The 17,099-nt window shown below is 44.0% G+C and overlaps 2 protein-coding genes across 2 annotated transcripts in view; both read left to right on the top strand.

The window, feature by feature from the left end:
* Positions 1–14,476, top strand: part of LOC142470762 (uncharacterized) — a 65,139-nt gene extending 50,663 nt beyond the window's left edge. Inside the window, exon 6 of the mRNA XM_075577503.1 lies at positions 10,787–14,476. Coding sequence (XP_075433618.1) covers positions 10,787–11,501 — 715 coding nt within the window. The 3' untranslated portion in view covers positions 11,502–14,476. The remainder of the gene's footprint in view (positions 1–10,786) is intronic.
* Positions 1–17,099, top strand: part of LOC142469876 (uncharacterized) — a 511,728-nt gene that overhangs the window by 17,022 nt on the left and 477,607 nt on the right. The gene's annotated exons all lie outside the window — the stretch shown is intronic.

The raw sequence follows: 17,099 nt of genomic DNA, 5'->3' as shown, positions 1-17,099 counted from the left end.
GTAGTTGCCATGAGCAAACATACTGTCAAATTGTGGGATCACAGACCAATACCCTCTTCTATCTCCCGGAGGAGGGGCAGTGCGAAAAAAGCAATCCTCTAGTTAACGTTTGCCTTACCGAATGCTTCCACCCACGAACGTTAGGTGAAAATTTGAAAAAAAATCATAGTTCAAAATAAAATATTCATATATTTCTGATAAAGTCGCCTTATCAGTTCCAGCATTGATTGCAGAAAATATTAAATATGCATAACTACAGTCAGGTTTGCGATACGCAGTTGACATGGTCCGCAACTGTGAAGGGATGTACTGTAGAACAATGTAGAAAAAAGCCCAGCGTCTTCAAGGACCAAGGTCGATTCACAATGGATCACTGTGGTAGACTTGTTTTTTATTGGGTTTTTAAAGACCTGCAAATTGACACAGTACTGTAGCACAATACATAACTACAGTACTGCAAATGGAATTTATACATTTCTGCCATCTGGCGGACACGAAGAACTGCACCAAATAAATCAGAATCCAGGTAATTCAAAGAAATCAACAGCGGTAAACACAGGTGGGACTCGTGGCATTCATGGCAGACTTCAGGGAACAATAACCCGTGAATGCTGCGTGGAATACAGCAGAGTTCACGAAAACGGCTAGGTGAAATGTTCAGATAACGTCCGCTGCATCTGTATGTTTATTTTGGTGTCCCTGTCTTCTCTGACTCCTTCGGGGCTGTTTTGTGTTAATAATATTGGGCTTGAAAGCTTATTCTAAATGTTGTTGTATATTTGTCCAAGAAAACAGATCATACTAATTACATTTCTTCTATTTTATACAGGCACAGCTGTCATCCAACAAATATAAACCGAGGCACCTCCAGAGGGGCACTGCCCACTACCAGCATGGATCCACACTTGTTTGGTGAGTATAGAAGATAGATAGTTTGATGGCTCTGAAATCTGGAAAGAGGGAATATCTGCTTATTTTGCAGTTATGTGAGTCAAAACACCAAGACTAATTAATTTGACTCTTGCGTTCTGCTCAAGGATGTCTTCTTTCTACCCCCTTTGTATCTAAAGCCCTCTCCCGCCTTAAACTTTTTTCACTGTCTGCTCCACACCTCTGGAATGCCCTTCCCCTCAGTACCCGACTAGCACCCTCTCTATCCACCTTTAAGACCCACCTTAAGACACACTTGCTTAAAGAAGCATATGAATAGCACTGTGAATATTCTGAACACATGATACATAAAGCTTGGCCCCCTGCAGACGCACTTACCAGAACTCCCTCCTACTGTCTCTGTACGTTCTCCCTACCTACCAATTAGACTGTAAGCTCCTCGGGGCAGGGACTCCTTCCTTAATGTTACGTTTATGTCTAAAGCACTTATTCCCATGATCTGTTATTTATATTATCTGTTATTTATTTGATTACCACATGTATTACTACTGTGAAGCGCTATGTATATTAATGGTGCTATATAAATAAAGACATACAATACAATACAATTTGTGTTCTCATATAACCACTTGGAGGTAAGATAAGTCTTCAACTCTGTCATTTTCTGCCAGAAGGGCTAGTTAAACATTTCTTTATGAGAGGTATTATAATATACCAATATCAGGAGGTGAAATCACAATAAGATTTCCCACTCCCAGCTTTACATGAGGGATTTTCCTTTTCTCGTTGGCAGGTTTTCCAGTGATTGTACCGGAGAGGTTAGCGATTAAGTCAGAGGAAGAAGAACCGAACACTGAGGAACATCTGACCCTGATAAAGAGAGAAATAGATACATTTGCAGTTGATGGTGAGTACCATAATATCCTCACTTGTCTTTATTCAATTTGTGTAAAAAAAAAAAAAAAAAAAGACTAAAATATATAAAATATTAGGAAATATTAAAGCATGGATACATTTATAAGCTACATGTTCTAGTGAAATCAAAACAGCCACGATTGGTCTGTTATATTGAGAATATTTTTATTGATGTTTGAACAAAAGCCCAACATGTTTACAGCACTGAAATGGTTAATAACAAAGTAAAATCAATTACTACTTCCCTTCCCTGAGGAATTGGTATAATATATATATCTCTGTATAGTGATGTCACTGTCACGGGAACTTGTGAGAGGCCTATATTATACACCAAAATACCTGGGTTGAACTGAACACGACTAGATATGATAAAATATAATTTATTCCTTGAAAAAGGTAAACACACAAGATATACAAATAACAGACAAAATATGCACTTACTTAAAGTTGGAATGATGAAATAATCACAAATCTTGATTAGCAGTTCATACAGCAATCTCAGAATTACACAAAAGACAATGGGCATAGACTGAGCCTCGTTTATATTCCATTTCAGGCCTATCTATCAACCCTGGGGCGCCAAGCTGGCTAGCAGATTCGTTTGAAGTAGAATCTCCCTTATCTGCAAGTGTGAATTATGACACTTACAGACCACTCAGTCCCTTTGTTCTTCTGCCCTAGTATATACAATCAGGGCGGTCAACCTTTGATCAGAGGGCTTATGCTAACCATTTGTCTGCCCTCCTGACCTATTAGCATAACAGATGGGCTCTGCATTCTCATATCAGACCCAAAATACCATTCACAGTTTAATATCTTCATATATTAATATAAGCGGTTCCTTTGAGTCCAGTGGGCTGATACTTTCCAGCTTTCCTTGCCGGAACTGTACCTTCATTGTGGCTAAATCTCAGCCCGCTACGACCCCCAGAACCGGAGATACACAAATGCAGGTTAAAACACTTTTAAAATACAGGATTCTTCCCTTTAAAAATGAATCTCTGCTTTTCACTCTTTCCCCATTGAAATCAACGGGTTCCGCCGCCATAGCGTTGAATGGCGGAGCTCCGCCGTTGAAGTCAATGGGGTTCCCCGCCATAGACTTTCAATGGGGAGACGCCGCCATTGAAGTCTATGGAAAAACCCAAAAATCTTTACATTTGCCCACACTCCGTCTGGTTGTTCGGAGAGGGCTGGGAATGGCCATGCATTCATGCCGGAACCTTGGCTACATGCCACTCAAATCCCAGCCCTGTGGTCCTTCCAGAACCGGAGATATGGACTTACATTTTTCACCAATTCGGACTTAGCCGTTTTAACGCCACGCGGCTTTTCCCCATTGGAATCAATGGCCGGCGCCGCCGTAGACAATGCATGGGCACACGCCGCCATTGGATTCAATGGGACCTCCGCTCCGCCATTAAAGTTAATGGCGCGACCCTCTTTCTCCGCTCGACCCTTTACGGGGGTCCCTCGTTCCTGGACCCGGTGGGGTTCCTAGAGGCTAGTGGCAACAAGAATTTTATTCCCAGGTGCCCTAGAACCTAAGATTCCCACGCCAATTGTCATTGAACTTGACCCAAGTGATAAAGCTCTTTTCAAAGACATTGTATCCGCTTCTGCCATTTTGCGGTTTGGATGGCTGCCAACCTGTTCCTGGAGGCCGACGTCGAGGAATCCCCATTGAAGTCAATAGCCCCATTGACTTACAATGGGAAACCGCCGCTCCTCCTCTCGGACGCCACCTGCTGGTCGTCGTTGGAAACAGGTCCAAAAGCGCTACTTCTGCCATTGGAATACATGGAGCCCCAATGGTGACCTATGGGACTCTGCAAAATGGTGCCTGAAAAGGCAGGAACATGGAACAAAGAGCTATAAACACTAAGTTAACCTTAACCCTTTACCTCCCGCATTAATCCCAGTGTATGTGTTGGTGCAAACACTGGAACAGAAATAATAAATTTTTACAGGGGAATATACATTAGGATACTGAAGCAAGGTAAAAACACATTACTGGACCACAGTCCAGTTAACCCCTTGCTTCCCAGGTGAGAGTAGGGGGTGGCCAAATGGGGTGTAACCCCTTTAATCCCGGGCCAAACCCCCTCTCCCATGACAGTCACAATAAGATTTCCCATTCCCAGCTTCACATGAGGGATTTCCCTTTTCTCGTTGGCAGGTTTTCCAGTGATTGTACCGGAGAGGTTAGCGATTAAGTCAGAGGAAGAAGAGCCGAACACTGAGGAACATCTGACCCTGATAAAGAGAGAAATAGATACATTTGCGGTTGATGGTGAGTACCATAATAGTCTTTTGTGCAGACCAAGGTTATGTAGTACAATTAGTATGGTCACCTTTTAGGGAATGTTCAGGGTTAATTGACTGTCATAGGAAGTCCCTAGGCCTGCGCAGTACTCTGGAAAAAGCCACATACAGCAGAGTTAGAGAAGCAATATGTCTCTTCCCAAACGAGTATAAAGGTTGGAAATGCAGAGTTATGGGTCTCTGACCATCAATGGTATCTTGATGTCTGTAACAAAGCTCTATCCTGGATCTCCTCTTACCTCTCCCATTGTACTTTCAGTGTTTCTTTTGCTAAAACCTCCTCCTCCTCTATCGATCTCTCTGGGGGGGAAAAGGAGGGTACCCCAGGGTCTGTCCTGGGACCTCTCGTCTTTTCTCTGTACACACTTCCTCTAGGTGACCTAATCACATCTCTTGGTTTCAAGTATCACCTCTATACTGATGACACAGAAATGTACTTTTCAACCCTTGACCTTACACCTGCTGTACAGACTAAAGTTTCTGAATGTCTCTCTGCTATATCATCCTGGATGGCCTTCCGCCGACTCAAAAACAGAGCTCCTTATACTTCCCCCCCTAGCCTGGCCCTACTACCTCCTTCCACATTACTGTTGGTAGTACTATCATTCACCCAATAGCCCAAGCACACTGCCTTGGGGTCACACTCGACTCCTCATTCTGCTCTCACATTCAAAAGGTAGCTTGAACCTGTCATTTTTTCCTCCGCAATATTACAAAGATTCGCCATTTCCTCTGTTACTCGACTGCTAAAACTCTGACTCAGGCCCTCATTCTCTCCCGTCTTGATTACTGTAACCTCCTGCTGTCCGGCCTTCCTGCCTCTCACCTGTCTCCCCTACAATCTATCCTAAAGGCTGCTGCCAGAATCACTCTACTCTTTCCTAAATCTGTCTCAGTGTCTCCCCTGCTGAAATCCCTCTCCAGGCTTCCGATCAAATCCCGCATCTCACACTCCATTCTTCTCCTCACTTTTACAGCTTTACATTCTTCTGCCCCTCCTTACATCTCAGCCCTAATTTCTCGCTATGCACCATTCCGACTCTTGTGTTCTGCTCTTCTCTCTACCTTTTTTGTGTCTAAAGCCCTCTCCCGCCTTAAACCTTTCTCACTGACTGCCCCACACCTCTGGAATGCCCTTCCCCTCAATACCCGACTAGCACCCTCTCTATCCACCTTTTAAGACCCATCTTAAACCCCACCTCCTTAACGAAGCGTATGAGTAGCACCGTGGCTGATACTATCGTACATCGACCTTGGCCCCCTTGGCCCCCTGCAGACGCACTTACCAGAACATCTTCCTACTGTCTCTGCACGTTCTTCCTACTTACCAATTAGATTGTAAGCTCTTCGAAGCAGGGACTCCTCTTCCGAAATGTTACTTCTATGTCTGAAGCACTTCTTCACATTGTGTTATTTGTGTTAATTGTTATTCATATGATTATCACGTGTGTTACTGCTGTGAAGCGCTATGTACATTAATGGCGCTATATAGACATACATACATACATACATACATACATACATACAGCGCATATGAAGGAAAAACATTTTTTAAGGGCACCTTCCACTGTTTGGCCAGTGTATTCTCTCTGTGCTCTTAGACCCTAAATGCGGAGATAATGCAGAAACTTCTCTCTAATTTCCCTTTTCCCCTTTCCTCTCTCTGCCCATCACCTCATTTCATTTACTTGAAATTCTCCTTTTCTTCACCTCCATTTACCCGTCAGTCCTGCAGATCCTGCCTTTCATTAAGCTAATGGCTCAACGCCACTTTGTGCTCCTCCTTCTCTCTGCTCCACTATTGACCATGATTACCTGTTCATTAACTAAAATTCTGCCCCATTTTCCTCTCATGCTCCCACATACCCCACTTATTCCCCGCCACTCTCACCCTTCTAACCCCAGACCGTGGCTACACTACCATACACGCAGGCTTCGCTCCTGCACTCGCACCTTTGAATGTCCCCTAGAGGAAATCTCATTCTCTCTCGCATCCTCCACTACACATGTAATCTATCTGGTTTCAAGTCTGCCCACTTCCAGGCTAAATAAAGCTACGTGTCTTCACTAATGAACGCTCCCAAGTCTAACCCACGCTGCCTCCTCTCTGTATATCACTCTCTACTCAGACCAGCATTTCAAGATAAGGTGGATTCCATTTGTGAAGGCACCTCCCCACCAATAACAATGTAATCTGCAAATCATAAGAAAATCCTGTATTCACCATTGATATTGATTCATTTTTCTTCCCTTTATAATGCCCTGAGCAATTATTTGTGTTGCTTTTGGGTGACACAGTGTCTCCCTGTCACACTCCATTGCTGATCCTTATCTTGCTTGTATCTTCATGTAATCTAATGGCTGATGTGGCATAAATGTTTGTAAATATTCTTTATAATATCAATGCATACTACTTCAACACTTTGTCTTAATGTATTTTTAACCGCTGTGGTGTGTACAGAATCACATGCTTTTAATAATCTACTAATCCTAAAATGAGTGGTAGATCATATTTTTTACGTGTACACCTTGGATGTGGCCATTTGTATTATATCCATGATGAAATCCCGCTAGTTACCTAGGCTGTGCGAAGTCCAGTGTGTGTTGTACGGGATTAGTGAGTATCTTCGTAAAAATCTTGTAGGTGATTAGAAGTAGACTGATTGGTCTGTAGATCTTGAGGTTTCCTTGTCTCCTTTCTTGTGATGACGATAACTGTGGTATTGTTCCAATGTTCTGTAATTTTCCTGTACTTCAAGCCGCATGTGATGGGTTTTGAAAGGATTTTCTCTACTTCTTCCCCTGCTTCTTTTTCAGTTGTAATTCCATCTTCCCCGGGAGCCTTCCCATTCCTGGGTTTTATTGCCTTTACCACCACCACTGACGTGCCATTCGAAGGACGCATGATACATTTGTGGTTGCTTGTTCTCACTCTTCCTCTGCGGGATTATGCCCTGTGTTATGTGTCCTCAACTCTCTTTATGAAAATTACGCATTATTTTATTATTGATCTGTCGTCTTGTTTGAATGCACTGATTTGCTTCTTGCCAATCATAAGTTGCTGCTTTTTCTTTAAGTGTTTATTATCTTCAGTAGTCATCTTCTCCATATCACAGTTACATTTTCTTATTGTTGCTTCATTTCCTGTTGTCTCCGTAGTAATTGCTTTGTCCCATCTGATATTTTCTTACCCTGTGTTTGTTGGCAATTCCTCCAGTTATTTCTGTGCTTTCATTTATTAGTTCTTCATAATTGTTTGTGTCCTCGTGCATTGTGAGCAAGCTGAAGCCTATTTTTCAGTTCTATGTGAAATTCTCTGCTATTCTTGATGTTCATTGATTTTTATTTAATTTTTTTAATCAAATTTCTTCTTCAATTTTGCATTCAGATGTAATTTGCAGTGGAACCAATCAGTGATCACTCCTTGTGTCAAAATGGTTAAGAACTGTGCCGTCTCCAATCACGTTTCTTGCTAGCTAGGATATAGTCCATTTCATTCTTGATTCCATTGGGTCAGCTCCATGTCCATTTTCTATTTGGGTTCTACTTGCAAAATAAATTCATGATGTAGAAGTTTTCACATTCTGCAAATTCTACCAATCCGTCTCCACGTTCATTACTGTTACGTGGAAAACCAATTCGTGATCACTCCTTGTGCCAAAACGGTTAAGAATCTTGTATGTACAGTATCGGCAGCCACAGGATATCTGCTGGTGAACCGCGGACCAAGAGAGGACCGTTCGCGACATAGTGCTTGACAGGGGGGAATGGCCCATCAGGATTAACACAGCGGGGCTCCCTGCTTCTGAATGTTAAAGACACGCAGTAAAAGTAGACAGAATCAGTCCCTCCCCCTGCGCACCTCTAACAGGCGATTTGTGCTGCTTTTATTTTAATAACAACATATCATTAAAGCAGGGGGCTTCCGGAGCTGAACCGCATTAATTTCAGCCCCGGGGACCCCTTGCTTCCTGAGATACAGGCCCGGTATAGAGTGCCGGTATCTCCGCCATGTTTTAATTCTCCCACGTGACCGGGACATTTAAACAATGTAGACAGATACCGCGTTATGAAATCTGCAAGGAGGGAATATCTGATTTTACAATTATGTGAGTCAAACTAATTCATCTTGTGTTCTCATAGAACCACTTGCAAGGAAGATATGTATTCAACTCTTTGTCATTTTCTGCCAGAAGGGCTAGTTAAATATTTCTTTACAACATGTATTATACTATACTGTGACGGGGAGGAAAGGGTTAATACCTGATTTGCCATGCATTACTGTTGTTGCCCTGTCCCCGCCATTTTTATTCCCCATGTGCAGGCCATTCCCTGTCTGCGAGGGTAAAAGACAAGATGCATTGCTTGCCATACCCTCTAACCAACACATGATAGAAGATTTTAAATGTAAGGCAGGAGGTATTTTTTTGTAAGTCTAAGCAGGAATTACTTGGACATCCAGCTGTGATATGGGTGAATGAGCTTTGGTATTTTTATGACCAAGCTTGAAAGGGTTGTAATTATTTTTGTGATGGAGCCTCAAAAGGCTACCACAGATTTAGAGTCCCCCTGTCTAAAAGAGTGTCAATTATGACAATACCCAGAGGCCCATAATGTATACAATACTGGCATACTGATGCACAGCAGATGTCAGGCTAGTGACACCTCTTAGTCAGAGACCAGACACAGTGGCCCCAAGAAATGGGTGTAGCCCAGGTATGCTAAGTGGCATGGGCGTCAACCTGACCCATGCGCCCTGCCCACCGGACAGCCCTTTTGACCGGTCTTATGAACTGTGGGTCACTTGGCTATTCGTGGTTTTTTTGTTCCCACGATGGGATTGGATCCACATGTTAAAGATAGCTTTGGCCAGTCTATAACTGTGGCTTCCCAGGTATTTCCCAGTGTGATTCTTGAATTTTAATCCATGATGTAAAGATGCAAGACTTTGTTCCAGTACAGCAGCAACCCTTTCCAGGAGTGAAGGGGTTAACAACCACATAACAACAGGCCTTTTAAAACCAAGTCTGCATTTCTTGCACTGGCAAGCAAAGGACAATTTATTTCGTTCCAAGGACAATTTATTTCATTTCCTTATCCCAGTGAGTGTTGTTTTAAGTGTATTCTGCAGATGTCGTGTGTTTGTCTATTAAGGAAATAAATCACAATTTATTTTGCAACTTGTTCTGTTCAATCAAGTACCCAGAAATATAAATGTGTTGATAAAAGTTGATGTCATCGTGACATATACCAATATCAGAGGAGGTGAAATCACAAGAAGATTTCCCACTCCCAGCTTTACATGAGGGATTTCCCTTTTCTTGTTTGCAGGTTTTCCAGTGATTGTACAGGAGAGTTTAGAGATTAAGTCAGAGGAAGGAGAGCCGAACACTGAGGAACACCCGACCCCAATAAGGAGAGAAATACATACATTTCCGGTTGGTGGTAAGTACCCTTATATCCTCACTTATCTTCAGTCCATTTTTTTTTTTACACAAATTGAATAAAGTTTCTACAATATTAAGGAAAATAATATTAAAGCATGGATACATTTATAAGCTACATGTTCTAGCGAAATAAAAACAGCTATTTGTCTGTTACATTGAGAATATTATTGTTGTTTAGATTTGAACAAAAAATCCTGTTGCACATTAAAAATGGCGTGTTAGACTGTCCTTTCTAGGCAGTGTAGCAGTCCCGCGCGGGTCATTTTAAATATACAGTTGTTGGAGTGGGGGGTCGGGACATGCAGTTGGGGGGTGGGTGGTGTGGGGGGTGGGTGGTGTGGGGGGTGGGTGTGTGGGGTGTGGTGTGTGTGGCACCACGGTCTCATTTCAGACCTGGCAAAGTTTTTGACCATCAAACCACGCCCCCCTCCCGCTCCCTACAGACCATAGCGGTCAAGTGCCTCTCCACGCGCCGCCTGTCTGCAGTGCGGGCGCTTGGTCTGAGGCAGCAGGACCTTAGCCTTAGAGGAGCATTATGTCTCTCCCAAACGAGTATAAAGGTTGGTAATGCAGAGTTATGGGTCTCTGACCATCAATGGTTGTGATGTAGCACATATGGAAAAAATATAGATATCCACAATTTTAAAGCTATAGGAATAGAGTAAAGAGAACATTTTGTTACAAATGCAGCGACCGTTATTCGAACAAATCACGGCGCCGGTTTCGTGTGCACTGCTGTACTCCATGTGGTATTAACGCCGCTAATCTCCCCAGGCACGTGTTTATCGCGGTTGCTTTGTTTGCATTTAATTGCACACAATCAATTAAATTCAATGAAATGAATGAATTGTAATGTGTACGGTACTGTGCTACTGTGTCACTTTCAGGTGTTTAAAAGCCAGAACACTAAAATACAATTTTCTGCACTCGCGTCTAAAGGCGGTACGGTTGGAAGAAATCCTGCACAATGACATGGGTATTCCGAGGTATACACCGTGTGAAGTGTTTCAATAACGGCCGCTGCATCTGTATATATAATAGTGCTAATGTAAATTCTGCAAAGAACAGTATTTTGTTTTAGTAGTTTGCTTTCAGTAATTTGATTGACAGGTTCAAAACATTTGAGTTTAGTCTTTTTGTTTACTTCTCTTAGAAAACTGCCTGAATGATGAACAGAACAGGAGTGGTAAACCGTTAAGTATGAACAACAACCTCCTCAAACATCAGATTATTCACACAGGGGAGAAATTTTTCCCATGCACAGATTGTGGGAAAAGGTATTCTTGGAAGAGCAGCCTCCTCAAACACCAGAGAATTCATACAGGGGAGAAACCTTTCACATGTACAGATTGTGGGAAAAGGTTTTCTCGGAAGACCAGTCTCCGTGACCACGAGAGGATTCACACAGGAGAGAAACCGTTCATATGTACAGAGTGTGGGAAACAGTTCAGTACTCCGAGCGCCCGCTGCCAACACAAGAGGATTCATACAGGGGAGAAACCTTTCACATGTACAGAGTGTGGGAAAAGCTTTTCTTGGAAGAATATCCTCCTCAAACACCAGATAATTCATACAGGGGAGAAACCTTTCACATGTACAGTGTGTGGGAAACAATTCAGTACTTCTAGCCTCCTCTCCAAACACAAGAGGATTCACACAGGTGAGAAACCTTTCACATGTACAGAATGTGGGAAAAGCTTTTCACAGAAGAGCGGCCTCTTCACACACCACAGTATTCATACAGGGGAGAAACCTTTCACATGTACACATTGTGGGAAAAGGTTTTCTCGGAAGACCAGCCTCCGCGACCACGAAAGAATTCATACAGAAGAGAAACCTTTCACATGTACAGTGTGTGGGAAAAGCTTTTCACAAAGGAGAAGCCTTCTCACACACCACAGGATTCATACAGTTGAGAAATAATGTGCTTGTTCAGAGTAGGGTTGGACAATATACCAGTAGCATAGCAATACCGCTGTAATAAAAAATGGCCAATAACTTCATACAGCTCAACCCCATTATAGCGCGATCCGCTACAATGCGGATCCGCTAATAACTCAGTTTGAGTGTGGCTCACATTTTATTTATTTATTTATTTATTGAGGGCAAACTTCCAGGATTTGCCGAGAGGAATGTCCGGGTTCCTACACCCTCCTAACACCTGTCTCTACTAACAGGCAGTTCCACGCTTTATCTCCCTCTCTCTGCAAGCTTGATTAACAGCCTGTGCAGATACAAGGGCTGCTGACGTCAGTGCTGGCTCCGGTTGCCACACATCTATAGACTTCAACCCAGAGAACATGATGCCTTCTGCAAGCAGCAGCCAGTCAGCCCTTTGCAGAGTTGCACATTGACTTCCTACACAGCTCCCTCCTCTACTCCATGCCTCCTGTGTCTGTGTGTGACTTCTCAGCCTCACTCCCTGCAGGAGCTGTGATATGGGGCACTTTGCAAACAACTCAGACCCCCCCCCCCCCAAAAAAATGCAAGCAAGAATATTAGTGACTTCCCATCTCCTCCTTGTGCATTGGTATTAAGGCAATTTGTGTAATCGGCTTCTCAGCAGACAATACAAACTGCTGCAGACTTCCCCACACTTTGCAACTGTGTCAACTTCATGAGCAGACTTCATTGGACCCATGCAAAGTGATCCTGGTTTTTTTTTTTGGTGTGTGTATGTGTGGATGTTTTGCCTTTTTCACCCTGTTATTTTGTTGGTTGACACAAAGTGCATGGATGTGAGATCAGCTCTGCGGGATCTCTATAAGGAAAAAACCTACACATTGCAAGATCTGGACAGTGCAATGTGGTATATTCATTGCTGGGGCGATACTTGTGTCTCCTTTTTTTTTTTTGTGGTTGGGGGGGATTGCAATGAAGGATTGATAATGAGGCAACACCTGAAAAATGCAAACTGATGCTTAATGTGATATACTTTGCGCCCTCCCCCTTTTTTATTGGGGGGAGCGCCCAGTCCCTCCTTTGCTTCTCTCCTGTCCCCTTACCTGGATGTGCAGACCGGGCAGGCTCCCCCGGTGTCCCTGAAAAGTTTGGCAGTGAGAGGGAGTGGAGGAGGAGGAGGAGCTGCTGTGCGGGGTTGTCAGTGGCCGGGGAGATGTGAGTAAAATAGAAGAGGGGAGGCTGCAGCCTTGAGCCGTGCACACTCCCTTTACTGCTAGCAGTGCCTGCAGCTCTCTGACTGCTGGAGACACTGGGGGAGGGTGGCGAGACAGACAGGGACAGCAGGAGGGAGGCATAGCACAGGGCTATCCCAGCTCTCCCCTGTCTGGTGAACGCAGGACCCCTGATCAAGGTGCCCATTTTATTTTTTAATTCACGATCCCAGTTGTAACGTGGTCTCATCATGTGGACGCCAAGCACCGCGTTACTACTGCGACACACTTTATTCTACCTTTTGCTGGCGGTATGCCGGGATTTACTCTGTCCGGCGCCGGGTCTAGACCGTGCGCTGCCGCGTCTTCTCCGTGCAGCCCCCTCCACTCCGTGCGCATTTTTGTCCCCCTTCCCGACCCCCTTCCCGACCCCCTGGCTGCTCCTGCTGTGCCCCTCTGCTTCCCCGCACCCCCGCTTACCTCACTTCAAACTCCAGGGGTGTTGGGGAAGCCTGGCCGCGCTCGTGACAGTGACGTCACAGTGACACGCGACAGGCCACGTCACCACGCTGCCCGCACGCATCCTGCCGTGCGGGAAGTGTAAGAATAAGATGTGTCGCCAGTGTATAACGGGGTTCAGCTGTACTTACCATTATTTTTTACAATGGTATTTCGATCTACTCACTGTAGAGAGCTGCGCAGGGGCAGGGCTGGCAGAAAGGTTATTTTGACAGGTCGGCCAGAGAAAAAGGAGTGGGGTGGGTCTGGGTGTGGCAGAGAGTGAGGATGGGGCGATTCTTGCAGAAAGTGGATTCGGTGTGGGTCTGTTAGATATAGGAGGGAAGTGGGTCTGAATGCTCAATGACTTTATCGTGCTGCAGCTTCAAGGATTCCTCCTGCTTTTAATATCACCCGTTCATCCCCTCCCATATGCCTCTTAACCCCTTCCTTTCCTCTATGACTCAATCAAGAGAGGGAATTGAAATGAATGCACAGCAATCTGGGCCCTAAATCCAAATAAGGAAGGAAATAGACCAAGGCCTATACTAATTCAATACCTGACATACAAATAGAAGGAATTTATAATACAGTCAGCAAGGAACGCAGAACGTCTACACTACATGAAAAATAGGATTTCCCTCTTCAATAACTACAGCTCAGGGACTATGAGAAAAAGACACAATCTTGATGATAACAGAGATGATATTACGAACGTAAGTTTGGAAGTCTTCATATGGAATCTTGTTAAAATTCTGGTTCTGGAAATCCTGAACTCTTTGTGGTGGAGGCCAAATCATTCCTTAAATGTAAAGAATCAGCTGCAGGACCTTCCATGAGATCAGTCCGAATATTAAAGATGAACTATCCTAATTAAGGTTTCATTTAAAATCTAAATACGACCCAGCTTCCTCACACATAAAGACTTTACTCCCATTCAAAGTTTTGCCAAATGTAGCATGTAATAATTATTATCCACTGTTAATTTATAAAAGTATGAATGGCGTAGTGACTACAATTCGTAATGGAACTGAATGAGCCAATCCCCTTATTACTCCTCCCCCTAATGTTTACAATGCTATTTTATAGGTGTACGAGAGGTATCTTTCCTTACACAGTGACTTCTTACCTGATGGGTATGGAATGACATGAGGATTTCATACTGCTGACCTTTATGTTTTTAAATTATTTTGATTCTAAATATGAGGTTTCTTCTACTGTTTATTGTGTTTCTGTTGTTTGCCCTGTTTTTGCAGACTGTTGGGGAAAATAAAGTATTGTATGTTAGAGGCCCTTTTATATGATCGGGTCTGGGAACCTGGAGTGATGGTTGTGCTGGGGATGTACTGTCATGGAAGACCAACTCTTATCAACACATTAATACCGGGATTCTGGATTGAGCACAACAAGGATGGCAAAATAAATTGTAATTTTTTTCCTTTTAAGACAAACACACAATTCTTCACTATTACACTAAATAAACACTTACTGGGATGGGGAAACGAAATAAATTGTCCACGGAATGAACGACTTGAAAATAAAGTCTCTCGGCACCCCTGCACGCATGCAAGTGGGTGCACGGTTTGAGCTGTGCGACAGTCCTTGGCTAGGGGCACAATTTGCCACCCCTGTATGTATCTCCCCCGGAGGGAATCTTTTCGTTTTGTCCTTACAGGATTAGTTCAGGAATCGCAAAACATACTGGACACCTAACAAGCTCCTATTGAACCCCCAAAATGACCACAACATATATATAAGCATATGAGTGTCACAGTGGAGTGCTACTGAGCATGGCAATATATATTTTTAAAACCAGAGACAAAACATAAAACACAGACAAAGCTCAGTTTTTAGCACATCCAGTGAGACTCATACACGGTACAGTGCCTAAATATATATGTATAAATATCTAATAAGTAAAATGGTCTTTTAGTTTGACATTTTTGGCCAAAATTGTTGTAAGCCCCTGAGCCAACTTCACGGCAGACCACAATTCAGGGGTTCCTAACGCTAATATAAATTCTTAATAACCGGTGTAATAACAGGAAGAATGATTTATAGTAAATCTGTCAATATTAGTTGCAAAGTTCTAAGTCTGATTGAAGCCTTTATTAACCTGTACATTACCATTGACATGTTAATGTATTCATTGCCAGGCTGGCAGGAAAGGGTTCCTTCCTTTACATTTGAAAACATACTGAAACACATTTTGAAGTGAATCTTCTTTAGTGGCACCTATTCTGATGGGGTAAAATGGAGAGTTGGGGGCGAAATGTGAAACGGAAGTGACGTCACGGCTCCCACCCCACTCCCCCCACACGTCTGGCGCAGTTCCAAACGGGCGCTGCTCCCCCCACACGGGCGATAACATATATCGCCGCCGCCGCCACTCCTAACGGCTGCCATTCCCCCCACACGTCCGCTGCCATGTTGCGCATGCGCACTACTAATGGCGACGCTTACGGACTTCTGCACATGCGCAGAAGCGGCTGGCAGCGGAGCCGTTGGTGAGAGGAGCAGGACGTTCGGGCGGCTCAGTACCGGCCTCTTCACCCCTCCCTGGCTCCTCCGGTCCCCGGCTCCTCCCCAGTCCAGACAAAGCCGGAAATCCCGGAAGAGAGGAAGAAACGGAGAGATGGGGGGAAGAAACGGAGAGGGGGGGAAGGGGCTGAGAGACGGCAGGGGGCAGACTAGGGGTGCTGCTTAGTGTAATACAGGAGGAGGAGGAGAGACTAGATGTGCTGGAGTCCTTGATAGGAAGAGTGAGAGCAACAGGTTAGTGAGCACACAGCCAGCGGGGAGGCTGTCACCGTGTGACTCACAGAGAGGTAACCAGGAGAGGGACTGAGGCTCACACAGAGAGGTAACCAGACACACAGGAGAGGAGACAGGCTGCCGGTTATAACACTCACATGCACACTCAGTCACTCACAGGCACACACGCACACTCACGCAAAGTCACATGCACACGCACACTCATAGTCACACGCACACTCAGTCACACGCACACTGTCACATGCACACTCAGTCACACACACACTCAGTCACACGAGGAATTCACACTTAGTGCAAATAGCTAATGCAGGGGATGTGTGCCGGGCACGCGCATTCTAAGTCAAATTTATTTGCGTTTTGTCATTGAGATTGTATTTTGATTTTTAATTAAAACATCACCAACACAAATACAATTTCTGTGACAAAAGTCAAAGAAGTTTCACTTACTATGCGCGTGCACAGCACACACAGCTTTTTATTTTTATATGTACTTTCTGTATATGTAGGGAATGTAAACCCCATATGTGTGTGCATGTTACATTCTCTACTAACTGTATACCAAAAATTAGAGTGCTAACTCCTTCCTAACCAAAGTTAGTTAATTGAATAAGCTCTGTGATGTGGTTTGCGGTTTGACTCTTGGCACACAATGTATCACTGCTTGCCGGGCTCGGTAACAGCAGAAGCATTCCATCAATTGACCTTAATTGATTAACGAGACCGCAGGATACATTGTTGGAGGATACACTTCAGCTAGACCGCAAGCCACTTATCCACTTAACTTTGTGGTTAAGACTTTCTCTGAAGAGTACGGTTTAGGAAGTACTTCAGAACTTCAATGTAACCGCTGGCCACAGACACACTTATTCAATTGGCGCTTGGTTCAGCGCTAGAAGCTCCCCCTTGTGTTGCAAATACAATTTGCACATTCTACATTCATTCATAAGACTGCTGCTAGTTTCTGAGCTGCAAAACGGGGACAAAACAGTTAATGTATAGGGGAAACATGGCATTGTGGTGACCAACAATTAACCCCTTCATCCCCAACAAGGTTTAGGGGTAACCAGCCAGGCCTGAGACCTTTATTATTGGCCTAGTTAACCCCTTCACCGTCACATGCACCTTCCATGGTTTC

Source organism: Ascaphus truei, chromosome 1 (genome assembly GCF_040206685.1).
Source record: "Ascaphus truei isolate aAscTru1 chromosome 1, aAscTru1.hap1, whole genome shotgun sequence".
Taxonomy (NCBI): Eukaryota; Metazoa; Chordata; class Amphibia; order Anura; family Ascaphidae; genus Ascaphus; species Ascaphus truei.
The sequence above is the reverse complement of the archived record's forward strand: the minus strand, read 5'-3'. Positions and strand labels throughout refer to the sequence as shown.